The sequence below is a fragment of the Balaenoptera physalus genome (assembly GCF_965194825.1).
Source record: "Balaenoptera physalus genome assembly, chromosome: 11".
Lineage (NCBI taxonomy): Eukaryota > Metazoa > Chordata > Mammalia > Artiodactyla > Balaenopteridae > Balaenoptera > Balaenoptera physalus.
Window position 1 is genome coordinate 102,861,694 of NC_138896.1, and position 27,770 is coordinate 102,889,463.

Consider the following 27,770-nt stretch of genomic DNA (forward strand, 5'->3'; position numbering starts at 1 on the left):
TGGAGTCTATTCAGTTACAAAATTCATTTATTGCATTCTTTCCATTTAATAGCTGGGATTCAAAGTGTTAAAGATTTGTTTTACCCAAGTGAAAAAAGACCAAGGAATCATTTGTAAGTGGCATTTCTGGACAATATGCCTAATGTTTCAAAGTTAGTGTTTTGTGCCTTTAGGTTACAATACTAATATCCTACTCCAAGTAAAGTGTAAGACACAGGTCTAACTAACAACCACATGAAACTCGGGCAACAACCATCCTGAAACAGCTGTAACACACGCACCGGCCTCCAGGCCTCGCGTGCTCACACTCACGGAGGACTTGAGTTAGGACATCCTGCCTTTCCAGAAACACAGTGGCTCTGAATGCCTCAACTGCTCCTTGTGGTAGAGGGGTTAAAGGATCCTTTTCTGAAGTTGGCTTCTCCATGGAAGAGGAGAATGGCTTAAGGACATTCTGAAATTTAGAAACAAAATCAAACAAAACCCTTTTGCCAAAAAGTCTCTTGTCGTCTGCAAAGCTGGTGAACGTGTGGATGCCAGTATTTTTAGAGAGAGATGTTTTAGGGGCAGGAGGTAACTGACCAAGTGAGGATGCTTTGTAAGTTTTTTTTTTTTCCTAGAAAGGCAGAAAAGAATAAAAATCAGTTAAACATAATATTTAGAATGTAACATCTTCACTTGGGCATTTATGAATATGAAATCTACATGGCAACAAAAGTACCATCTTCTGATGACTGCACTGGGAAAGTCAACAAACCCACACTAATTCCTGTTCCGCTTATTTCTTGGCTCGAGCTCAGCACTTTCAGCTGACCTCGTGCGACGATTCTGTCTGGGACTTATTTCTGTGTCTTGAAGATCGCATCTGAAAATGGAAAAAAGAAAACGGCAGCTTAGAAAACGATGATCCCTATTATTCCCCAGCAGTTTCTAGTCTACAAGCCCCTTCCCGTGTGTTTCTATGTGATCCTCCAAATAGCCTTCCACTCCACTGACAAGTCTGCTATGATAATTATTATGACTTTTATTATTATTTCCACTGCACAACTGAGAAAACAGTGACTTAGCAAAGATCACACGTCATAAGTGACAGAGTTAGGAATTGAACTCCTTTCTTCTGAATCAGAATCGAGCAGCTTTACGCTTCTGCTTCAGAGGCAGAAAGCTGCAGAAAATGTGCTTCCATCCTAACAACAAGACGAAGCCAGAGAGTCGAACAAAATCATAACTTATCTTGATCCTGTCAGACAGCTGAGGTTGTAAGGGAACCAAGAAAACAAAATCCCCTCCCAAGAGAGAGGAGCCACACGCATCCTTTCACTTCGGGCAGACCACCGGGGACAGGGGTCGCTGCCGCACGAGCAGGCGGGAAGACGAAAGTTGACGTTTTCTGGATTCTGCAGCACAGCCTGGTGCTGCGGGCCCCCGACACCGGAGCCTCGGCAGCGCTCCTTGAGACACTGACAGAGGGCAGGACAGTGAAGAAGGCCCACGAGGGGCACAGGGGTAAAGCAGGGGATGGGGAGCGGAAGGGGTCAGGCCCTGCCTGATTTCCCAGGTTTGTCAGTGGAGTAGAAGGCTGTTTGGAGGATTAAATGAAACCGCATGGGAAGGCACTTATAAACTAGAAAATGATGTCGAGAATAAGAAGAGATGATTTAAAGTATATGGGAGGGGCTTCCCTGGTGGTGCCGTGGTTAAGAATCTGCCTGCCAATGCAGGGGACACAGGTTTGAGCCCTGGTCCAGGAAGATCCCACGTGCCACAGAGCAACTAAGTCTGTGTGCCACAACTACTGAGACTGCACTCCAGAGCCCACGAGCCACAACTACTGAAGCCTGTACGCCTAGAGCCCATGCTCCGCAAGAAGAGAAGCCACTGCAATGAGAAGCCCGTGCACTGCAACGAAGAGTAGCCCCCGCTCGCCGCAACCAGAGAAAGCCTGCGCGCAGCAACAAAGACCCAATGCAGCCAAAAATAAATAAGTAAATAAAATAAAAATTAAAATAAATAAAGTATATGGGAAGATGTGCATAGGTTAAATGCAAATATTACACCATTTTATATATGGGACTTGCGTATCTATGGATTTTGGTACCTGCAGCGGTGGGGGGCAGGGTCCTGGAACCAACCCTGCATGGATTCTGAGGGATAACTGCAATCTCAATATTGAGTCTTTCTTACACCTGCTCAAATCTGTTGTTGAGCCTCTTAGTGAAATTTTCATTTCAGCTATTTTGTTTTTCAACTCCAGAATTTCTATTTTTAAAAAATTATTTCTATTTCTTTATTGGTATTCTCTATTTGGTGAGACACTGTTCTCATACGTCCCTTTAGTCCTTTGATCAGAGTCAAAACAGCTAATTTCACTGGTTGCTTCTCCCCCGCCCCGGTGTGTATAGGCCACAGTTTCTTGTTTCTTTGTTTATGTCTAATTTTTTGTTGAAAACTGGACATTTTTACCAATATACTGCGGCAACTATGGGAATTAGATTCTCCTCCTTCCTCAGCGTCTGTTCATGATGGTGTCTGCTGCTGTTTGTTAAGTGACTTTCTGAGCTAATCCTGTAAATATACATTCTTTGTTGTGTGAGACCACAGACGTGTCTGCTACATGAGCTTAGTGGTCAGCTAATGATTAGATATAACTTTCCCTAATCGCCTGGAACCGATATAACACAGAAGCCCTTGTCACAATCAGTCTTTGCCAAGGGACTCTGTGTTGGGGCATGCATTCAGCACTTGGGGGACAACTCCACCTTAGCCTCTCCTTTCAGCTTGCATGGAGCCTCACAGTCAGCTCGAGGTGGGAGATTAGGACCCTCTCAGGTCTCTCCTGAGCACGCACAGAGCCCTAAGCATGTGTGGGACCTTCCAGAGCCACAGTGATATATCAGAGCTGGTCAAAGCCCTGAAGGAAATCTTATTTTCCAGCTTTTCCTTTAAGCTTTTTGCTTAACATATTGTTTGCCCCAACTGTTATCTACCTCAAATGGCTATGAAGTTAATCAATTGTCTCTGATTGTTTTAAACAAACACCTCAGGGGAAAAAGAGGCTTTTCACACTGGGTGAGCTCCAAGTCAGGTAAAGTAAAGACAGTCTTACAAGTGGGAGTCTTCCAGGAAACCACCAGACAGATCAAATAATAATTCTCTGGGAATGAGGCTGTGAAGGAGCTCCAACTCCGTTCTGCCTTTTCTGCAGGTTGCCAGGCTGCTGGTCCTCATCAAGACAGCAGACTACTGGCTCCCAAGGCCACTGTCGGGCTAGAGAGAGGGGGATGGGAACAGGGGAAGTCAAATCACCACAAAGCTCACTGTTCTAACTAAAATTCAGATATTTTTCTTGAAGTAATGCTCCTTGGATTGCTGTTGTCTTTGATTAATTTTCAGTTTTGAAAAAGTTGATTCTGGGGGCTTCCCTGGTGGCGCAGTGGTTGAGAATCTGCCTGCCAATGCAGGGCACACGGGTTCGAGCCCTGGTCTGGGAAGATCCCACATGCCGCGGAGCAACTAGGCCCGTGAGCCACAATTACTGAGCCTGCGCGTCTGGAGCCTGTGCTCCACAATGGGAGAGGCCGCGATAGAGGCCCGCGCACCGCGATGAAGAGTGGCCCCCACTTGCCGCAACTAGAGAAAGCCCTCGCACAGAAACGAAGACCCAACACAGCCAAAAATAAATAATAAATTAATTAATTAAAAAAAAAAAAAAGTTGATTCTGACAAGTTTTGTCAATTTTGTCACTGCTTTTATGGAATTTCCAGACGTCCTTATTTCACAACATCTACTGAATGTTTTCTCCTTTATCTTTTTAATTTTTTTCCCCCAGCTTTTAACTCATGGTCTTAATATCTCTAAAATTTCACAAGTCAAATTTCTCATCTTTTTCTTCCTAAATAAATACATTTATTTATTTATTTATTTTTGGCTGCGTTGGGTCTTCGTTGCTGCGCACAGGCTTTCTCTAGGTGCGGCGAGCGGGGGCTACTCTTCGTTGTGGTGCGCGGGCTTCTCATTGCGGTGGCTCCTCTTTGTTGCGGAGCACGGACTCTAGGCGCGTGGGCTTCAGTAGTTGTGGCATGTGGGCTCAGTAGTTGTGGCTCGTGGGCTCTAGAGCACAGGCTCAGTAGTTGTGGCGCATGGGCTTAGTTGCTCTGCAGCATGTGGGATCTTCCCGGACCAGAGCTTGAACCTGTGTCCCCTGCATTGGCAAGCGGATTCTTAACCACTGCACCACCAGGGAAGTCCCAAATTTCTCATCTTAATATTTTATTGCCATTTATTTATTTGGCTTCTGGGTTTTTTTGTTTTTTTTTTTAATGGGATGTTCCCCCTTATATTTAACTTCTATAAAATTACTGTTTCTTTGCTCTCTTACCTTGTTTTTAATTTCCTTCTAAAATTTTAAGTAATGTGTTTCTCCCATATTTCCCCTCTTTGATTTGCCTTCACAATAGCTGGCAACAAACATGGCTATAGTGTTAGTGGAAGAAGCAGCCTCTACCATAAGCATGGGCTTGAAGTAGAGTCCCTAGCAAGCAAGGATCTCAAGGTTCTCCCAGAGTAATTCTCTAAAATACCTCATCCTCAAAGATGCAGGAATCCTAATAGGATAAGCCACCTCAAGATTTTTTTCTAAGCATGAAACACACTTATTTACTAGAATGAAGACACTTAATAACACACTTATTTACTAGAATGAAGACACTTAATAACATGGCCCAAACATAACAGGCTTTTAAATTCTTAGCCTCTGGAAGGTATAATCAATGGATTTTTGAGCAAACTTTGCCAACTTTATGCTGTTAGCCAACTGGGGATACTCCTGTGGAGGACCACGGTGAGAGGCATCAGGAAGCCCTGAATCTACTGAATACAGAAGCCGTACCTGGGAGATGTGGCCATCTATTACCAGCTTGCTTCCAGTATACACTATTACCAGGATGATTTACCTTCCTCTTGGTAGAGTCATGGAAAGAACCTCTCAGTGTGAGGGCTCCCGCCACTTCCTGTTGATTACAGGGGGCCTGGGCAGAATAAGGGCCATTTAAACAGGGAAGAGGTTTCTGATTATTCTTTTTTTTTTTTTTTTGGAAGCACAAGATTGGTTGTTTCCCTGCTGTGAGTACTTTCAATTTTTAAGCACTGTATGGGGCCAAGGGACCGTCCAGAATACTAGTGCATAAGCTTGAAGAGGGACCAAAAACTGACAAGCATTACATGGAAGGAAAGTTACAGGCCAGTTTCTCAACATGACAACAAAACATCTTAAACAAAATATTAAGAAACCAAATCTAGCAACATATAAAAGAGTTAATACACCATCAACAAATTAGGTTTATTTCAAGAATGCAATCTTGATTTAACATGCGAAAAATCAATGTAATTCACCACATTAACAAAATAAAGGAGAAAAATCACATATTCATCTCTATATTCAATAGAAAATATTAAAAAACACTCGAAAATATTCAACGTCCATTTATGTTAAAAACTAGGAATATAAGGTAAAAATATTGAATGCTTTCCCACTAAGATTGGGAATAAGAAAAGGATACCCTTATTACCACTTCTAGTTAACATCTAAGTAGCAGTCCTAACCTGTTCAATTAAGCATTAACAAAGACTTTAGAAAAGGTATTATATTGAGATGACATGGTTATAGATGTTGAAAAAAACCCCAACCCTATAGGGTATTAGAATTATTAAGTAAATTTATCAAAATTCGTGAATACAGGGTTAATATAAAAATTTAATTTGCTTCATATATTAGCAACAAGCAATTAGAAAACAGTAAACAACAAAAGAATACTATTTTAAATAACATAGTTACCAGAGGAATGCAAATTTAAATCACAATGAGACGCCACTGGACCCTATGAAGGAGAATGACTAAAATGAAAAAACTAAGAATGCCAAGCATTGATGAAGGACATGGAACTTCTGGACCGCCCACTGTTGATGGGAGTTTAAAATGGTATGAGCACTTTGGAAAAATGTTTGGCAGAAGCTACTGTATACATGCACATCCTAACACCCAGCTATACCACTCCTCAGTATATACTCAACAGAAACAAAAGCACATGCACCAATGGATAACTACAGTTACGTTCCTGACAACCTTATTCATGACAGCCAAAAACTCGAAAAAATATATCTAGCAAAAGTAGTATGGGTAAATAAATGGTGACTTATTCATACAATGGAATATTACAGAGCAGAGGTGCTCAAACTTTGGCCTGCAGCAGGATCACCTGAGGGCTTCTTAAAACACAGGTTGATGGGCCCCATCCCCAGAGTTTCTCATTCAGAAGGTCTGGTGTGGGGCTCAAGAATTTCCTTTTCTAATATATCCCCAGGTGGTACAAGCGCTGCTGGTCAGGAAACCACACTTTGAAAACCACTGCTCTAGATAAAGCAGTGAAAAATAACAAACTACCGTGATATGCAACCATGGAAAAATCTCACACATGTCATGTTGTCTCCAAGAGTGCACACTATATGGTTCCATTTATATGAAGTTTACAACCAGGCAAAATTAAGCCATGGTGATGGAAGTCAGAACTGTGCTTACCTCTGGGAGGAGGCATGAGAAGGCTCTTAGAATGCCAGGAATGTTCCAAGTCCACATCTGGGTGGTGACCTTGGCGGCCCCCCATGATCCACACCTCCTGCCTCTGTGCAATCCCCTTCCCTAGCGTCTGGGGCTGGCCCTGTGACTTACTTTAACCAAGAGGATGTGGCCGAAGTGATACAGCACAAGTTTCAGGACTAAGTCTTAAGAAGGCTAAGAGATTTTTGTATTTGCACTCTTGGGAGCTGTATCAGTCTGGGTCCAGTCAGGACCATGATAACTTGAACAGAAACGTTTAGTATAAAGAATTACTAACTGCAACAGAGGACTGCAGTAACGAGGGGTTGGCTAGTAAGAAGGAAAGAGAATCCTGAAGAATATATTACAGAAAGAGTAGAAATAAGGAATAGCTGCTCCTCAGGGTTGAGATGCAACACCCCAGGAAGAGCCCTCTCCCCAGACAGATCCAGACACCTGCGTGGAGAGGGCAGGGCTGTGGCTAACTGAGTCAGAGCAATGAGCTGCTGGCCAGGGTACACTGTAGGACCAGGCACTGGGGAAGGCCTGCAACCAAGAGGCAAAACCCATTCTTCTTGCAATGTCTCTCCAGTGCCCTCTACTGATAAAACTTAACATCAGGAGAGCCGGCAAAGGAAAAATATTTAAAGGGCCCAATTCAGTTTTCACAGAGCAGGCAAAAAGGATGAATTTGGAGCTGAGGCAATAAACTGATAACTGGCACAGGGCCCCTGAGCCTCCAAATACAAAATCCCAGCTATCCTGCTGGAAAGACCACACGGAGAGACCATGCGGAGAAACCACATGGAGAAGAACAGGCTCCCAGATTACATGGAAAGACAGAGAAGTCCAGACACCTCAGCAGAACATCACCTCCAGCCACCCTGCCAGTTGGCTACGTGCCACATAAATAACCACCAGCAGCCTGAGGCCAGCCCAGACTGAAGAATCATAAGCAAATGAAATGGCTGTGGCTTAAGCTCCTAAATTTCCCGGTGATTTGTTACATGGCAATTAAAAACTAAACAGAAACTTTCTGTTCAATTTGTTTTGGTTATCTACTGCTACATTCTCATGAAACAGCACAGTCCCTTATTTGGTCATGATTCTAGATCTGGGCAGGGCTCAGAACAGACAGCTTAATTGGGTCTGGAGGGTCCACTGTGAGGAAGGCTCACTCACATGGTGGCAAGCTGGTGCTGGCTGTTGACTGGGAGCTCAGCTGGAGGGAGGGTTGGACCTCCGTTCTCCTCCAGCTGTCCTCTCTCCATGCCCGCGGTGGGCTTCTCACAGCAGAGGGGCTGGGTCCAAGAAGAAGCATCCTAAAAGTGAGTGTTTGGAAAGGACAAGCCCCACTGTGCAAACGCTTACCAAACTTCTTCTCACATCACATGGCCAAACCCAGAATCAACGTGGGCCTCAGGAGTGTGAATACTGGTGGGGCGTGATTCACGGGGGCCACCAAAGTAACCCTAACCTCAGGGGTATTCAGTTGTAAAAATTCATCAAGCTGTACACTTAAGATGTGCATACATTAATAATAGTTATTAATAAGTAATAGTTAATAAAGTTCACTCCTCCAAAGAAAGACAGCCAAATGATTAATAGTCCTCCCTTCGAAAATGCGATGGGCTCATTAGCACACTGCAAATGACTTCTCATGGGGTTAGGATGAAATGCAGATTATCAATAGAGAAAATGATTCTTCCTTTTCTGATTTTATAATACTAGAAAAAGCTATTTCCTAAAAAAAGATTTTTAAGGCACTAAGAGATAAAGGGTTAAAAAAGATTTGTAAGTGGCAATCCTTATCCATTCACAGGTTCTTGAAGCCACGTAAGCCGTGTCACTAACAGCTAGAATCCACCAGGGAGTGTATTCAGATCCAATGAATACTGACTGACATATTCAATCCCTCATACGCCTACTGAGCGCCCACCATGGGTCCCCCCAGGCACCGTGCGGGGCGTGGGATATAATGAACATCTGCTCTAGGAAGCGCGTCAGGTGGTACGCGCCCACTGCTGCGGGAGCAGGGGAGCAGCCAGGGGCCTCTGAGCAGAGCTGGGAAGGAAGGAACGACAACTCCCGTCCGAAGAAAGGGGAAAAGGCAACTCAAGTGGAAGCAACAGCAGGTACCAGGCAGCATGACTCTGAAGCAAATGTGAGTAGTTCAGCCAGGCTGCAACAAGGGGGGGCGGGGAGGGGAGGAAGGGCAGTCCAGGAGCCAGCAGGTAGGCTGGGGCCATGGCTGGAAGAGCCTTGGATGCTGGTGAGTCCCTGCAGGACTTCACCACAGAGAGAACACAGTGTATTTTAGGTCTCATGGGCAGAATGAAGCGTACCGACTAGAGGCAGAGAGGCAGCTGGGTGGCTGTGGTAGGAAGCCAGAGAGAAGAGCGAAGGGCCTGCGCAGGCCGTGGCACAGAGGGGCCAACAGAGACAGTTCAGGGGTCGTCCACAGCCCCGCCACTCAACGCGGGGCCCCAGAAGCAGCGTCAGCAACACCGGGGAGCGTGCTAAAATGTAAACTCCTGAGCCCCAGCCCAAATCCCCCGAATCCTGATCTCAGGATTGAGTGGAGCCCAATAATCGTGTTTTAACAAGTCCTCCAAGTGACCTTGATGCAAATTCAAGTCTGAGGACCACTTATCTATAAGACTTCGCAATCACTGCAGGTGAGAGGTAAGGGAGAGTGAGAAGTTGAAGATGATTCTTAGGTTTCTGGCTGGAACAGTGGGGCAGACGGTGACACCACCATTCACTGAGGGAGGGGACAATGGAAGAGGAGCAGGTCAGGAGAGAAGGGACTCAGACCCTCCGAGGAGACATGCCCCCACATTTTATGGATAAGGAAGTTGAAATCTGGAAACGTGAAATGATTGACCTGGACCATTTTTCTTCCTATTTTCATTCTGTTCTACGTAAATATATCCTGTAGCTCAAAATGATAAGATGAACCAATATTCACAGATATAAGAACCCAAGACCAGTCTGCAGAAAACAGGGTTTTGTTTTGGGTTTTTTTGCTGCTTATGAAAATACTGCTTTATATGGGGGCATTGTGTTGCTAATAGAACCTCTCAATCATTTATGGAATTAGGAGAACATGCTGGGACTGAAATAGTATGTTCTAGGACTAATATCTCAAATATGCCACTTGTGGTACCACAAAATGCCTATAAGCTTAAGATGGGTATTTGTAGAACTATCACATTTTGTTGAAAAGTAAAGCTGTGCAGCCTTTCCCTGATTCTGCTTCTCAAGCTACACTGTGGCATAAGCTGGTTTAAACTGCTCTACACTTGGCTGAAACCAGGAAGCCTGAATTCTTAGCCCAGAAGGCCACTAACTAGCTGTGGACCTCAACCTCATCAACTCACCTCTCTGGAGCTCAGCCTCCTTCTCTATAAAATGAAGGGACTAGACTAGATGAGCACTTACATCCTTCCAGCTTTAACATTTATTATCTGTGAGGATCAAGCGATGGGATTTGTTTTCTAAGTGATTTCTTATAATAATGACTTTAAGAGGTCATCATTGCCAAGAATGGGCTTGGACTCAGGAATTTTGGGCTACAGCTTGTCAGAGCCATTGACGTCAGGATTTAGTTTAGCATAAACAGGGGGATTCCTGGTACAAGAGGAAGTAGTTAGCTAATGAGTGGCCTCCTCTCCTAGAATGCAAAGTTCAATAATGCTTAGGTGAGACTAATGTAGCCACAATCTCAAACTTTCATAAAACGCTACTGTTTGAGCCACCAAATATCTCATTGGCCTAATAAACCTACTCATAATGCTTTCCCTGGATACACCACACTTTTCCATTCTCCCAGTGATTCAGCTATAATACTACAAAATGTCAGCACAGGAAACCTCATTCTTGGGAAAGAATATTTAGCTTAATGGTCCATAGAGCTGAATTTTGACATAGATTAAAATCTCAGCTCCATCACTTATCACTTATTGCTAAGTGACCTTGGATGGAGATTTACCTCTTTCAGCCTCAGAGAGGCTTTCAGAAAGGTGAAGATGTCAAGAACATCAAATGCTGCTAAGAAGTCAAAGGAGATGAAGTCTAAAAAGTTGTCCTTTGGACTTAGCCACATAGAGGGCTTCGATGACTTCAATGAAGGCTATTTCAGAAGAAGGATGGGGCTGGCTGAGGATGTTGATGAGTCAGTGGGAGATGAGGAATGGAAACTGCAAGTAGAGGCCACCTACTGAGAAAGGAAGGAGAGACATGAGAGCAGCTTCAGGATGAGACTGAGTGAGGCGGTAGTTAGTCAGTTGGTTTCAAGATGGGAGAGATTCGGGCTCGCTGAAAACCTAACGAGAGAGAGAGAGAGAGAGGACAAGAGAAGGAGAGATGCCTAAATGAGAGAAGAGAGAATGGGTAACATTCCTGACAAGAGGGTAGGAATGAGGTAGGAGAAACTAGACTCTATAATAAAGAGGCAGCCCTTTATTATAAAAGGAAGAAATTATAAAAGGAGGGATAAAATATGTACAAACACAGGCAGATTTATACATTTGGTGTTGGAAAGATGAGGATTCCCATACAATGGCTTCTATTTTTTCTACAAAGGAAGAGAAAAGGTCTTCAGCTAGGCTGGAGCCACTGAAAAGAATAGAGAAGGGTTCAAGTAATCCTTGTGAAGAACAAGACATAGAAATAATCACAGAAACAGTAAAAGTGCTAGGCAGTTTTGAGGGCCCACTTGTGGTATGTGATCTTCATGAAATTTTAGTGGAACAAATCTGCCCAGTTGTACTACAGTCTTATGACTGGCAACATTTAGGAAAGGATTAAAAGTTTTCTAAAGAGTCTAAGCCACTGCTTAAGGCCCGACTGTTAATTCCTGACTATTAATTGCCCATTGGAACAATTTATCTTTAGAAAAACAACTTCTGACAAGTAACTGGAGTTATTACACTAAGATTCCATTTCTAAGCAGAAATATATAGAAACAAGTAGTGAACTGGAAATCTTTACCTTGATTTTTGTGAATTATTACTTGCTTAAGTCAGTAAGCACACATATTCTTTGGTTTGAAAACCAACTGTATAGAATTATAATTTATCAGGTGAAAGTACATGCTTATTTTGTGATTATGAGAACTCACTTATGTGATGCTTCCCAGGCTTCCTCTTCTTCTAGGAGATCTCTTATGATGTCTGAACTGGAACTAAAAGGACATGTACATCAATATTGCCAGACAATAAAAAGACCGTGGTTCCATTCATATAAAATTCTAGAAAATGCAAGCTAATCTCTAGTGACAGAAAGCAAACCAGCAGACCAGTGGTTACCTGCAGGGGGCAGGGGGTGGGCAAGGAGGGACTACAAAGTGGCCCAAGGAAACTTTGGGAGTGATGGATAGGTCATCACCTTGACTGTGCAGACGACTTCACAGTACACATGTGACAAAGGTCATCAAATTGTGTGCTTTAAATATTTGCAGTTTATTATACATCAATTTCAATGAAGCTGTAAAAAAAACTTAATTAATTAGCAATAATAAAGAAAAAAAATCCCTAAAGCTTAAATAAACGCCTCAGTAAAAAAACCTGGATTCAAATGGAATATAATCGTGAGCCTTTTCAATTTCCATTTATGGCAACCAAAGATCAAATCATGTTTTAAAAACTGCAGTTTAGTAATGAAATTCACAAGAGATATTAAGTTCCTAAGTGTCTGTTAGTCCCTCTGTAACCAAATAAAGTAAAATGTAATTAATTTGAACTGTGCTAATCCTGTAATTTGTTATAATGCAACTTAGCTTAAAGTGCTACGTAATCTTTGGCCTATCTGTGCAGGGCAGGGCGGGAGGCAGGGGAGCAGAGTAAATAAGGATAGAGAGGACAGGTATTACTTCTTTAAAAGAAAAATGTTTTAAGGCTTTTAGCATCTTGTTCTTACCCAACTAAATTCCTTATATGTGTGTGTGTGCGTATATATATATATATTAGGAAAAAAAGCATTTCTTTAGACATCCAAGACACACAAGACACAGAATGTCATGGGCAGTGTATGGGACAACTCAAATAGTCGTCACAACCCCCAGGATAAAGAAGGCTCAAACAAAGGACTAACTCTCTCTCGGGCAAGAGACAACAGGTTTGGAAATGTTAGTGCCAGTCTTATTTCTAGTGATATTCTAAGAAATAACAAAAGTTTAAAAATTATGAAGATTTAAAGTGTCAGTGAATCATTCTCAACCACTTCTGAAAAACTACTTTGAAGCAGTGTTTGCCTACAGCGCCTGAAGAAAAAAAAAAAGGGGGCAACAGTCAATAAACACAGTTCTGTACCAAACATTTTACTCAAGGGATTTCCCCAATTCCCAAGACCCTCAAGGAGCTACACGCAGGGTGTCCCTGACTGTGGCTTGTGTGTACAATGGCCTATGTGTAAGCGCTCCATTCGCATTGCAATGTAGTGACCCTCCAATACAGCAAGCACAATTCAGGATGAGGTTCCTCAAAGGGTAGAAGCACGACTCCTCGTATTTGTGGATCGAGAAAACATGTAACAATAATGAAGTATTATAAATTTAGTAATACTGTTAATTTATATTTTATCCATTAGAGAAGCGCATATATACATTTTAAAAATAGTAGTACATACGCCTGTGAGACACTCTCGATTATGTCCATGGATAATTCTCGATATGCATATGCTTTTGCAAACCAGCTGCAATCATTCTTTCAGGTCCCTGGGACAGGAACCATTGACCTAACCTGTCAGAGTACCTAAGCATCTACTACTCTTTTACACTGAGGATGGCCCCCTGCTCAAATGCAAGTGTCCCTGAAAATAATAACACATTAATTTATCATCAGTCATTTTCACCTTAGTATATACAAGCCTACTATAAGCTTTCCCATTAAACAGCTAGCTAAATATAGTGTTCATTAGGAGAGGAGAGGAAAAAGCAGAAGACCCTTAAGGAGACACAAGGCAGATTTCACCAACTTCATTATTTTCCTAAGAGACAGACCCACCTGGCCACTCGCTGGGGAGGGCTAGCATACACCACCACCCTTATTCCCATAGAAGAGGTCTAAACCTTTCCGTTCACAAGATCCCAACCTTTGTTAATCCTTACTTTGGTGGTAACTACACCAACTTTATCAAGAAAACTGAAGCTGTTTATGGGAGATTTTCATTTCCTTCTCTCTATGCCAAGTGATACTGATACCATCACCCACTCTTCCTTACCTGAACGGAGCTAGGGCAATGTCTCTCAACCTTTTTCCATGACTGCCCCCACTCCCCACACCTAAGAAGTCTTTTCAGAGCTTCTTTTTTTCCTAATTGCCCCGCAATGAAATTTTAATACCACAAATATAATGTATATCTGTTTACATACTGTGTGTGTGTATACATGCTTTACACGCGGAGTAAGATTTTCTTTTTAACCATCTAGCACCCCCCCACCCAATTCCCACCCCTTGGGGGGTGAAATCGCTCCTATTGAGAACTCATGAGCTAGGGGAATGGGAGAAAGGGGCGGTCATATAGCTCTAGGTCCTGGCAGGTATCACATCACTAGAGAAACAGTAAAGTCGGCTTCCTGCTGACACCCCCCAACACACACATACAATTTTTTTTCAACAGGAAGGTTACAAAGCATCCCTACTATTCCAGCTAAGTAAGCAGGATGGCCAAGCCTGTCAAATAACCTATTAGTCTGTGATCAATTAACCTCCGGGCTTTCAAATCGTCAGTACAAACCACTGATTTGTTGAAGGAAAATATTTGCGGATCATTAAGGACACAAACCTAAGAGGTTTTTGCTACACTATTTCAGTGAAAACAGATGGTAGAGGAGGTGTACAAAAGACACATCTCAGAAGTGGTCTGCAATCTCCTCTTCGTCTGCAACTTCAATACTACCAACCAGCACGATGCACAGTGCCTCGATTTCCTCAATTCTCATCACCTTTCCTTCTACTCCGGCTCAGTCGCTAACCTGATGATAACCACATCACTAAACTGAATGACAGAAAGTTTGGGAGGCTTGACGTTTACCTAAAACGAAGTTTCAGCATATTTTGCTATGTCTGCTGCTCTAATTCTAGCCACCACTTAGAAAGTGTGAGTTGATGCTGACTAATACAATTAAAATAGCAGACAGAAATGTCCATTCCTTTTTAAGGTAATGTACTTACTATATTCTACTCAAAAGCCACATTCCTGAAATTAAACATACTGTTTCACAAATAGGATTTTACAAAGAGGCTACTGGGCAAAACAGGCAGTGTTACTAAAATTATCACTCTCAGATCTCTTCCTTGTGTATTGCAGTAATTAGTAGTTTTGAAATCTTAATCATTTTAATGTGCCTTGGAGATCAAAAATTCCTTTCACACACTTTCAAGACATCTAAACAATCCTCCACAGGAGAAAATAAATTACTCCCTCCAGTATACCCAGAGTCAGGGCACACACAAGCCTACACAGCTGTAGCTTTTAATTCTCAGACAAGAAATTTTTTCAGAGTAAACTTCAGTTTCTCTACAATTTGGGTTTGAAACACTCCGGGAGACCATGATTCAAGAAGCCAGATGAATGTGGAGTCTGGAACTTGAACGTTAGAGCTCCCTGTGGGAGGGTGTTCAAATCGTGCTGTCTGATGTCACCATCCAGACCAGGCTAGAGTGGATATTATTATACAAATTAAATACATGAGATAAAGATTTATAGGCAAAAAATATGAATCTTCAATTCTATGGAATTCCCTCTTCCTATACAGGAAGAGTCTAGTAGCTCTATTTGGAACACCCACACTTAATTTTTCGTACCATTTAGACTTCATTTTCAGCTCAAACTTTCAGAAGTGTAAGCTCAACTGCTTTCTTCTTTGTTTGCTGGCTGCTGGTTGGTCTTTGTCCAGTTGGTCTTCCTATAATATTTTACTCTTGTCATTCTCTGATCAAAAGTAGTGGCATAACATCTTACCAGGTGAAGGAAAACACTTTCTTTGCTTATTTCTCTTGCAGCCTTCTATTTCTACCGGTCAAGATTTTACCACCAAAGCTGAAAAGTGACATACCAAATTCCTCTGGCAAAGGGATGACTGCTCGTACTACCCAGAGGAAAAAAGTCACAGGTTTTAGTGTTGGACAAAGTCAAGGTTTCAGTCTTGTTTCTGTCATTTGGTGTACCCTGGGCAAGTTACTTAATCTTTCCGAGTCTCAATATCCTCACCTGAAAAGTCAGGATAATAAGACATATAGTTCAAAGGAATATTTTAAAGATTAACCAATATAATACATAGAATGTTTAGCATAGAGCTTGGCACACAGTAAGTGTTCAATAAATGCTGCATCCATTTTCATAAACCCGATTTGGGTCTGAATTACCCAAATAATTGCCTCAGCACCATGCTTCAATTTGCCCTAGGAGACCAGATCACTATGTGCTGTTTTAATCTTTAATCTTTGGTTTCTATGACACCAAGGTGCAAATTCATCAGAACTTTTTATTTATCCAGCATGGCAGGTACACAGCGTACTGTGGGGTAGGTAAAATGCAAACATCTGCTACAAAAATCCTACGGATTAAAGATTACTTACAAGTGAAATTTTTCTATTATCTACTAGTTACTCTCCACCAATCCCCACCCCCCCAAATCTCCCCTCATAATTGTGGCATTAATTTGAGCATGGTTGAGTATATCCAACTTAAAAAAATACCTCTTTAAGGGCTGATCACTGGAGGACTGATGGACAGCATATAAGCCCACTAGACAATGGTACTTAAATAAATGCTACCAGCTCCATGAATCCTTCCTCAGACCCCTGTTTCAAATACTCTGTTCTGTAGGGTGAGCAACAGCTTATGTGCCAAGTATTTTAGCAGGTGGCTGACAATCATATTAGAATAGTAAACATCCTAGGTTGAAAAAAAATCACTCAATGACAAAACCAAAAATTACCATTTTGTTAGCAATTACTTCTACAAATCACTGTGATGACTAGTTTATATACACTAGCTTTAATTCATATAAGAACCCTAGGTTTTATCCCCAATTGACAGGTAGACAAAAACTCAAGAGAAACTAAAGGGAAAAGAGGGATGTTTTCATGCTCTCCACTAGATCTAGAAAAAGATAAAATGAAGAAAGCTCCAGATTCAGATATAAGAAAAATATAATAACAGAACGAACTTATTTATCAAGTAATATGTGGAAAATCCTTAATAAGAGATGAAATGTTCAATTTACAAAGAATTCACAATACATGATCACCTCATTTGCTTTTTAGAATCACCCAGAGAGGCTGGTAGGGCACAAACACTATCATCCTATTTTATCAATGAGGAAACTGAAGCCCAGGGAAATTAATTCAATAATCTACCATGTGCCAGGCACCCTGCTAGAGGCGCAAAGCCATGGCTGAGCTGATGAACAAAGACGGATGGCTAGGTACAGGGATCTGATGGACGCATATAAATTTCAAGGACTCGATGTCATAGCATCTTAGGGGAAGATACATTCCCCCAGAACAATGCCCCATTCATCCAAAGGACTGTAGATCCCAGGTACCACCCAGTTTAAGCTCTTTTGAAAATGCAAAAGATATGGCAACACGACTCCATGTTCCCACATTTTCTCTACAAGCTTTCAACAATCAAAATTCTCCATCTGAAACAAGATGAACCATTTAGCTTTCAGGGGTATTCTGAAGTCCAGAAATGTTCCCAGAAAAAAAAAACAAAAAAAAAACCAGTCTGTAATAAAATACAAAACAGTAATGTATATCAGTAGAAAAAGATTTTGTGGCAATTTTAAATTCATTCGACGACACATTCTTAACAGTTAAAAACCAAATGTAATGTGTTAACCTTCCAAAAACAATTAAGAAGATTTTTAAAAATAACAAAGCTATCATTGAATTACAGTAAGATACTTACACCTTAGGTTCAGTTACTTTGACAAGGTTTTCTTTAGATACTGTTTTCTCTTAATTTGACCAGAAACATAAACACCTAGTCATCAATTTTCTTAATAATTCCAGTGCCCCTAAATTACAAAACCCCGTTACTATATCTGTCTTACCTTACTGCTGCATTACGAACCTTCACGAACCAATTTATATAATATGACATTGACGAAGACGATGACGATTTCCAAAACTTTATTGTAAAGTACCTACTCTTTTTTTGGCTAAAGTAGGTTCATATCTTTACATGGTTCAAAATCAAAATGACATGAGAAGACGGACACTGAGAGGTCTCACTTCCTCCTCTGTCCCCAGGCAATCCGTTCCCCTCTGACTCCAGCACATAATCACTTATTAGTTTGTTGTTTACTCTTCTGATGTTTCTTTATGCAAAACCAAACAAATAAAAGTATACTCATTTCCTCCCCTTTTAGAAAAGAAACAGAATGCTATCTATGCTGTTCTGAATTTTGGTCTTTTCACTTGCAAATGTATCCTGGAAATCTCTCCGTGTCAGCATGTAGAGATTTTCCTTTTTGAACAATCACATAGTATCTCATTGTGTGGATGTACCAGAGTTTAATCAACCAGCCCCCAAGGATGAATACTCAAAGTAGTTTCCAACCTTCTGTTACGATAAACAATGACTCGATGAATAACTCCAAGTATAGTCATTTGTACAGGTGCAGGTGTACCTATAGGACAAATTCATGAGAATACTGCGTAAAAGGCCAAACAGTACTTTTGCTTGGTCTCACCAGCTTCCTCTCCTTAGGGACTGTATTATGTAGCACTCCAACCAGTAATAAATGAGAGTGTGTGTTTCCTCATACCCTTACTGCAGAGTCTATTAACAAATGTTAAGATGCTTGCCAACCTAACGGGTGACAAATAGAGGCAATTTGCATTTCTCTCTGGGCAAACCATCTGTTCAGGGCTTTTGCCCATTTTTCTTTTGAGTTTGTGGGTCCTTTCCTTCTCAGTCTCTAGGTGCTCAAAAAGAATATCAAATCTTGAATGTTTTAAAAAAGGTTCTATTAAACCTCTATACATGATAAGAAAATGTATTAGCATGTCTTCTTTCATAGTCAACAACATTTCTAAGTTATATCTGAAAGTTAAACACATTCGAAGTTTTTTCTTAGTTGATGAGAAAGAATTCCAAAGCAAGCATCTACTATATGGGCAATCCTCACTGCCAGGTGATCCTACAAAACTTACTTGGCATGTTCTGTTTCCCATTCTCAAAGGCTCACCCCTCAAATTGCCTACCCGCCAGCCCACCCCAATCTCAGCTGATGAAATTGCCTTAACTATGTTAAGAAGATAAAAGCAGGGGAGTTCCCTGGTGGCCTAGTGCTTAGGATTCTGGGCTTTCACTGCCAAGGCCCGGGTTCAACCTCTGGTTGGGGAACTGAGATCCCGCAAGCCACGCAGCACGGCCAAAAATTTAAAAACAAAAAGACCAGCAGGAACTTGCTGCCCCTGCAACTGTGCCTATGTCCTGCCTTCCTTGCTGCTTCTACAGGTCAGTCAACCCCACTCCTAACAAAGGCCAACCCTTCCACCTGCTCCCACCTCGCTGCCTACTCGGGACTTCACTCACGCAGCTGGCTCCCCACCCCTCATCAGTGTCCCCTTCTCGACTGCATATTCCCATCAAAGCCCTCCCGCAATCCCGTGTTCCTCCACGTACAGTCCTAATCTCCGCCACCCTTCACAGCAGAAGTTCCTGAGAGCTGGTGGGAGTTGCTCTCTCCTTCATCCCCTAAGGCTTCCCCTCAGCGCACACCGCTCAGTCTTCCAGGGAACGCTTCACTCGAAGCCACACCTGCTAAAACCTTCATGTTGCCCAAGTCCATAGTCCCTGCTCCCTAGTCAAACAAGTCTTGTCTCATTTGACTTCTCATCTGTTTTCTTCTGTCAGCTTCCATGGAATCACAATGTCCTAGTTTTCTTCATCCACCACTGGTCTTATTCTTCCTGGATCTCCTTTGCTCAGTCTTTTCTAAATGCTTCTACTTTCTCAATGTTGGAGTGAGAGAGGGTTCAGTCCTAGGTGCCTTTTTCTCCTTCTTAAAGCCAAAATTCATCCACAGGCTGAGCTTTTCCTATGCTACCACGTCCAAACCACCTGCATGTGCTGTCTATCCTACCTCCAAAATATATCCCCAATCCCACCCATTTCCGTCTTTACCATATGGTCCTAATCTGCTCTACCATGACCCCTCGGATGGACTGGACCAAAGCCTACCTGGTCTCCCTGCTGCCACTCGCCTCACCTCTAACCCCCCATTCACTCTTCACAGCATCTGGAGTCATCCTTTTAAACCATATAAACCAGACCATACTGTCACCAGATCAATATTGATAAGTCAGTTGGTCCCCAAGTTAATCTACAGATTGAATTTAATCTCATCCAAAATTCCAGTAGACCTTTTCTTTCTTTCTTAGCAACTGACAAGTTAATTTTAAAGTTTATATCGAGATGCAAAAGGACCCAGAATAGCCAAAACAATTTTTAAGCCCATGGCAGCACCTCTGGCCTCCAGCATCAATCATCTCTTTGATGGAAGTGTCTGACACACAAATGCTATCATTTTTTATGTGGCAAGAAAAGGGTTAGGAAATACTGTATTCAACAGATAATCATACCTTTTAGGTCAATCACTTTAAATTCTTATAAAAAGTGAAGAAAAGTACTGTGTATTTTTTTTCAAGGAAGAGAAATAAAAGGACATTAGGTTAATTCCAAACACTGGAATCCTCTTGGCCCTCTGGAAAAAACTCAATTTCAAAGTACAATCAAACATTTGTGCTTATGTTTAACTTATAAACTTAAGAGAAAAAAAGAAAAAAAAGAAGACATCAAGTCTGAGAGTCTAATGTAAGGGACAAATTTTTTTAATTAGCAAAATTTTCACCACTACAACTAGATACTGAATCAAAATCTCAAGTTAAGTGGGCAGGGGGACAAAATCACGATGCTTCATTTTGTTCTGACTCAACTATTAGCAGCATAAATGACCAACACAAAAAAAACCCCAATACTAGAAGACAACGAGATCACAGTAACAGGTTACGATATTCAGCCTCGTAAGGAGAAACGAATTACAAGACCAGCAGCATCTCAAGGTGAAAATTTCCTCTACCACTGAAGAAGCTTCCATTCGAATACAAGTTCCCTGGACAACAAGAGGCAGGGTATGAAGCTCGTGATGGGAGCAGCATGTCTTCTGCACAGCCAGGCCAACTTCTATATCATCTGCCTAGCTGCCCATGCTGAGGACGCGTGTTCAACTGTACAGATGTGGGATGCCTGGCCAATACCAACCACCAAACCACAGAAACCCAGTATCAAGTCAAGGTTCAGGCCATAAAATGCTAGTCTTACAATCTGTTCAAGGAGGAGGAGAATTTTAAAACTACCTTATACTGCTGGGTTTTAGGCAGCGGACACTGAACCGCCTTGTGACTCAGTTCCTACAAAAATGAGGCCTTAGACCAAATGATCTAGGGTATGAGAATTATCCCTCCAAAACTATATTGACTCCAAATTTTAATGTTGACACATATTTTTTAATTTTTGATTTGTACTATTATTACCCATACTCCAGTAACAAGATGTAAAAGGCTCTAACGAAATGTGCTTACTAGGGCAGGGGCAGCATAGTAAAGCACCTTACAGGCTTCCACAAGTGACTTCTGCAGAATTACCTAAAAAATAACAAGCCTCCACATTTGAGGCCCATCATATTTTAATGCTTGAATCTCTCTAAGATACAAGAACAATGGGTACTACTTACGTGGTAAAATCAACAGGAGTAAGCAAAATCAGCAATTTAATATGTACCCGTGTTCCAGAATGTGACTATTTGTGTGGGACTAAGAGAACAAAGAAGACGTGCAAATAAACACGGCATGTCCCTCTGACAGGACAACCATATAATCTACCATCTAAACCCAGACACTTGGGAGAGTGATACAGGGTACTACTAATAATGATGCCAAGAGAATAAGTGGGAACCAGCCGATCTCAGAGACACCAGAACATATGGTCATTCTATGTCTAACTGACATTTTAAATAACTCAGTTAAAATGCTGTTCTACTAACAAAGGAATCAATGGCACCCAAGATAAAAATTCTGACGCAATTCATGTTATAACGGGGAAAAATCTGGGCTGAGAATTACTGGCTTCAATTCTATTCAGTGAATGACTTGAGATAAGTCACATCACCTCTCTAGGCCTCCATTTCCTTACCTGTGATATGAAGGTACTACATTTAGTGATTTCTCAAGGTACCTTTGAAATTGAAAATGTTTGTATTCTATCCTAATGTGCCTTCTTCCCAGGCTCTGAAGGTCTCCAAGGAGATCTCATAACATGTGTTCCTCTGATTTAAAAGCAAAGATAGTATAAATTGAGAAGGCAGGAAAAAAGCTCTGACTTTAACTTTCAAGTTGACTATAACAAATGATAAACTTGAACAATTCACTGAAAATACAAAATTCCAACAGCATGATGTGGAAGTTACATATCATTTCTAGTTCATCCAATTTCATTCACCAGAACAAGACTAAAGGATTCTGATTCTGACATTTTGTTTTAAACTAGAGAAACCTCTTAACTGCCTGCCTATGTTTGGGGGTCTGGGAGTGCTGATCCAAAATAACTATTGATCGTCTAACATTTAGAAGGAACTGGTAGTTCCTTCAAGGTCTCATACTTACTCTGCTCCAAGCATTCTGAAAAATACGTTCTCGCCTACTCTTTTTTTTTTTTTTTTTTTTAATGAAGAACTAAATTCTGAACCAGTCAAGATTACATCTCAGTTTTATGAATCAAGCCAAATATACGCAGAAGCACACTGAAACAAGAATTCCTATATGGTTTACAAAATGTCTGAAAAACTAAAAAGGGAAATACATTTTTAAAAACTTCAACCTTACAAAAATAGCAAGTATTACCGTGTCATGCCAACCCAAACTCTCAACCCTACAGTCGTCGTACCAAAACCTCCGGTGACAATCAGACACTGCTACAAGCTATGACAATGAAGGTATCATGTGACAAGTGTGGAACCTGGAAGGGACTGCCAATTTCAACAAGCATTTTAGATACACAAGTTAGCAACCACTATGGAATTGTAAAACTCTCTCCTGATACAGAAAATTGAAGGGCGCAAAGTAATTTTACAGAGGATCTTTATATCATGGCAGTTCATGAATTTGATGAAAACAAAGAAAAATATCTACCACCTAGGGTTGACTCAGAATGCTGAAAAATCATGAATTTATTATAAAACAAAAACAAAAAAAGCTACTATAAAGAAGCCCATCAGATTACCCAGTGAAAATGCATTTAAAAAAAAAAATCCCTAAAAGGTGCCAACATGAAGTATCTGAGATTAGAAGAAAACCTCATTATTTAACAGCAAATACCCTTTGCCGATGAGAACGGCAGAAAAGATAAAAACTATCTGTACTTTCACATTGTTCTGGGAGGATCACTACTCAAACCACTTTTACAAGTATATATTCACTAATAAACACACGGTAACTGAAGATGGTGAGGCCTATCGTAAACCGTGCGTGTTTTCTCTTTTGATGAAACGTAAAGGCTGGGTAAGCTACATCCTCTGAGGTGGAATCAGTCTATAAAGTAAAAATATTAGCACAAGAAAGGAAAACTGATAAAACAAGTAAGACAACCGAGAGGAAAACAGAATTCTTCCTTCACGCTTCATTTATGGATTAAATTTTAACATAGTACAAAATAATGCACTTTATGGAATGCATTACACAGGGCTTTATTAATTTATATGACTAAATGTAATACATAATATTAAATGAAAGAAAAAAAAGAATTCAATAACTAAACTTACTACAACCTAGAAACTGTGCAATTTACCACTGAAGAAAATGTTTCGATGACTTTGGTTTTCCAATATTCAATACATTCTTTGAATATTTTCATGCCACTATGTCTCCTTATTTTGATGTTGTAATGTACTTTAAAAAAAGAAAAACTTTAATTTTAGAATAGTTTTATATATACAGAGAAGTTGCAGAGATAGTACAGAAAGTTCCCATATGCCCCACACCCAGTTTCTTCTATTGTTAACATCCTACATTAGGTCTGATACATTAGTTACAACCAATGAAGCAATATTAATACATTATTATTACTAAGTTTCATATTTTATTTGTATTTCTCTAGCCTTCACTTAATGTCCTTTTTTGGTTCCAGGATCCCATTCAGGACACCACATTACATTTAGTAGTCATATCTCCTTAGGTGCCCCCAGACAGTGTTGGTTTCTCAGACTTGCCTTGTTTTTGATGACCTTGACAGTTTTGAGGCATGCTGGTCAGGTTATTTTGCAGAATGACCCTCAACTGGAGTTTGTCTGATGTTTTTCACACAGTCTGACTGAGGTTACTGAGTTTGGAGGAGGAAGACCACAGAGGTAATGTGCCATTTCCAGGGCATCACACCAAGAGCACACACGCCATCAGCATAACACTGCTGTTGATGTTGACCTTGATCTCTTGGCTGAGGTATGTCTGTCAGGTTTTTGTTTCCTCTTCTTCTCCCCTTCTTTTCCCTTTCCTTTCCTCTCGCCTTCCTTCCCCCCTTTTCTGTCTCTTTTTCTAGCATTTCCCTGCTTCCTGCCCCAGCCCTGGATTCAGCCATTTCACCAAGAAGCACTGGTTCCTTCTTTTGGAAAATGTTATTAAACACCAAGATCAGGGCACTAGGTGTGCTCCTTGCAGCTGTGCTGCCCTTGCTTCTGGGCCCTGGCAGCTCACAGAAAAAGAAAACACGTGTAAAATAACTAGCTCACTTACACACACAGATCTATAAATATTTCTGTATGTATCCATCTGACTCTATATTAAGCTAAACATGAGTTCATTTTAAGGTCTCCAATTCTAATCCACTACCACATGGATAGTTTTAGCCTTATTTGTCTGTAATCTCCCCTCCAACAGTCAGAAACCTGACTCCCATTTGCCATCCACTTAAGACAAAGACACACAAGTAACATGACAGAAAAAAAATATTACGCTAAGCTACGGACAAGCAGAGTTAGACAAAAGTCTTCTGAAATAAGTCAGGGAAAAACCCCAGCAAATACATATTAGAGAAATATTTAAGGTTCACACATCAGTGCAAACCAAAGAGTACAGAGAAGTATACTTCAAAATACTTTCTAATTCTTGATCATGAAGAAGCAATTCTGTGTAAAAAACATTTAAAAAATAATTGCTATTAAATGTGCCAAATAAAAGGTTAGCTCTCTCCCCCCCTTTTTGTCCAAGGAGGATTCAAAGGCACACAATATCGTCACCTATTAATGAGGTACTTCTAAAGACTTTCCCCAGAAAGACCAGCGGGCTTCTTCTGCCACACCCTGGAGAGTCACGTCCGAAGCGGAGAGAACATCCAGACACCACAAGGCCCATTAACACTGCTCTAACTGCCGCCGAGGAGAAACAAACCAGGATAATGAGGAAATATTCCCGACAATCAAAGAACTCCCAGTTCCGTGCTTGTGATTTTTCTAAGACCCAGAGATTTTTATTTAGTATGTTGGTGAACTTCAGTTTGATAAAAAAAGATTACTTCATACTTCAGTTCATTATCTATCACACAAGAGGAAAAAGTAAATTGTTTCTCATCAACAAACACATTTTCCTCCAGCAGTTTGTGGATCCATTTGTCTCAGAGCTTTCTAGATTATCTGTCCCTTTCTCTCCCTGGCATCTGCTCATCTACCCCTTATTCAACAGCCCGCAAATACCCTTACGTCTCCCCTTCCTGGCAGCGACGGGCAAGCGAGCTTGGCAAACAGGGGCACAGAGGGGCAATGAGCTCTGGGACTCCCCCCACCCCCGCTCCTGCCTTCTCTTGGGCCCGAGATACAGACAGAAGTCTACAGTACCCCATTTGCATTAATAGAGTCTACAGAAAACCAAACCAGTTTCCTGTCTTCAGTTGGAATCATGGCCTGGGCAGACCCCACTGGTGCCCTGCCCCTATCCCCTTGCCCTAATCCCCTGACATACTTGATCTCCAAACGTAAGCGCCTTTGCCTGCCGTGCTAGAGCCAGCTCTGTCGCCAGCATGGAAGGCTGGAAGCAGTGGGGAGCAGCCCCCAGCCAAACGACATACTCCTGGCCCCTTGCCTTGGGTGGGACAACTCAGGTGTGTGTTTTAAACCAGCTCCCAGTTCCCAGGAGGGATAAACCCCAGTCGCTCACAGTGACGTCTGGTTTGATAATATGCCCCTTAAATGCTATCTTCCCTTTCCTGTCGCACTTGCCCACTCCCGACAGCATGGTTCTTTCACCTTCTAAATTAACCACTTCCATTCAAATCCTTGTCTCGGGGTCTGCTTCTCAGGAAGCCCAAACATTTCAAGCACTGCATGTTTACACTCTTTCAAGAATGTGAAGAGCGAGCCGGCTTGGCCATAAGCATTATCAGTCAGGCAAACTTGGGCTCTGAGGTCAACTAGACCTCGGCTCAAGTCCAGGTACTGCCATCTACCATGTGTACAACCCTAAGCTGCTTATGTGACTCCTTAGACCTTTCACTTCCACTTCTCTAAAATGGGCTTGCCTGTGGACTAAGCTATATAACACAGAACACTGCTAGCATTCACATATTGTTGAGTCCAAAGACCTCCTACAAAACCCATCAGCTTTTCAATAGCAAGCATCAAGGGACACACCCCCAAGGACTCTGAGCTCCTCTCCTCAGAATCCTCATCTTGCTGTACTCACCAATTCTGAACTATTCGGTTTACCCAATCCTAACCAAGACCCGCACTGAAAGAACTGACTAAACCAAAATCGTAATCTCAACACACAAGTCAGCTTTGCCCCTCTGGCTGAGAGGCCACTTTGATGACAGAGGTAGTGTTTCCCATTCCCTTCAACAAGCAATAAACTCAGCGTGGTCTTATCAACAGGCTGATGGTGCCAGTACTCTACATTCCTCAGATGAGTGTCACAATGGCACTTTTTCTCTTACGATTTCCCCCATCATTCTCCAACTGACTCAGAATTTAAGAAAAGCTGAAATTTAAATACTCCTTAAATTTTCCAACAAATTGTAATCAAGATCTCTTCACATATTTTTGTTTTTTGCTCTCTTGCTCTTAAGAAGTTTGGACAGATAGCTCTTGGAAAAATGACTGAAAAGTGAGGAAAAGTTGTACCAAAATATATGAAATTCATGGCCCATAGTTAATACGCCTCTTTGTCAAAGTTTCCGGTGTTCTGTGCCTGTCTGTATTGGAATTCCTACACAAAGATGCTGCTACTGACCTAGCATCAAAGAAGAGGTAATGGTTTTGGCCAGGAAGTGTGAAAAGTTAAAATGTACTCATTCACACCTTACCTGACCCAGATTCTTTTATGACCAGCACTTGGCATCTGCAAGAAGGTTCACGCAGGTTACAGGTTACCAAGCAGTGAAATTAGGTGGTCTCTGTGATACTCTTCATTCCTACTGACATCAAAGTCCCTGCTTCATTAGCCCACACTCTCGAACACACCAAAGCTGAGGTAACCATGTTGGGTCGGTCCTGAACAGACTGACTGAAATAAATATGGTTTCAGCGACTGAAAACAATACTCAGCATCCCATGTAGATCCCTGGCTACCACTTTTTTTAGCCAATAAATCGTAACTATAAATCTTTCTTTTAAAAAATCTTCTGGTATAAACAAGCTTCTCTGATTATGGAAAATGACCCTTTCCAATAAATTTTTTTAATTTTAACAATTTCACACTTACAAAAAAATGACTCTTAGACCCTTCACCCAGATTTTCCAATTGCTAACATTTTGCCACATTTGCTTTCTCACTCTTTCTCTGTGTGTGTGTACACTCACACACATACACGTTATTTTTTTAAGCACTGAGAGTAAGTTTCAGCCATCATGTCCCTTTAACCCTTCAGCGTGCATTTCTTAAGAACAAGTACATTCACTTACACGACCATAATAAAATTTTCAAAATCAGGAAATTGCATACTGATATAATATTACCTAATCTATGACATTACTCAGTTTTTTCCAGTTACATAAAAAGTTTCTTTTTAACTTATATTGCCTAGAATTAAAGTGCATAAATATTTTTTTTAAATAATGATCTAAAGTTTCTTCCAAAGAATAGCATGACCACTATTCACCTCTACATGAAGATT

General features: G+C 41.3%; 1 protein-coding gene across 10 annotated transcripts in view; it reads right to left on the minus strand.

The window, feature by feature from the left end:
- Nucleotides 1–534: 534 nt before the first annotated feature.
- RAD18 (RAD18 E3 ubiquitin protein ligase) overlaps nucleotides 535–27,770 on the minus strand; it is a 106,266-nt gene continuing 79,030 nt past the window's right edge. For 8 of the 10 annotated variants that reach the window (XM_082415598.1, XM_082415591.1, XM_082415597.1 and 5 more), the window contains 2 exons: nucleotides 11,719–11,781; nucleotides 535–865 (listed from right to left, as the gene is read on the minus strand). In XM_082415598.1, the coding sequence (XP_082271724.1) occupies nucleotides 763–865; nucleotides 11,719–11,781 (166 nt within the window). In that variant the 3' untranslated portion in view covers nucleotides 535–762. Of the gene's footprint in view, nucleotides 866–11,718; nucleotides 11,782–18,500; nucleotides 27,161–27,770 lie in introns of those variants that run through there. The other 2 variants (XM_082415596.1, XM_082415595.1) reach the window with 2 other exon arrangements.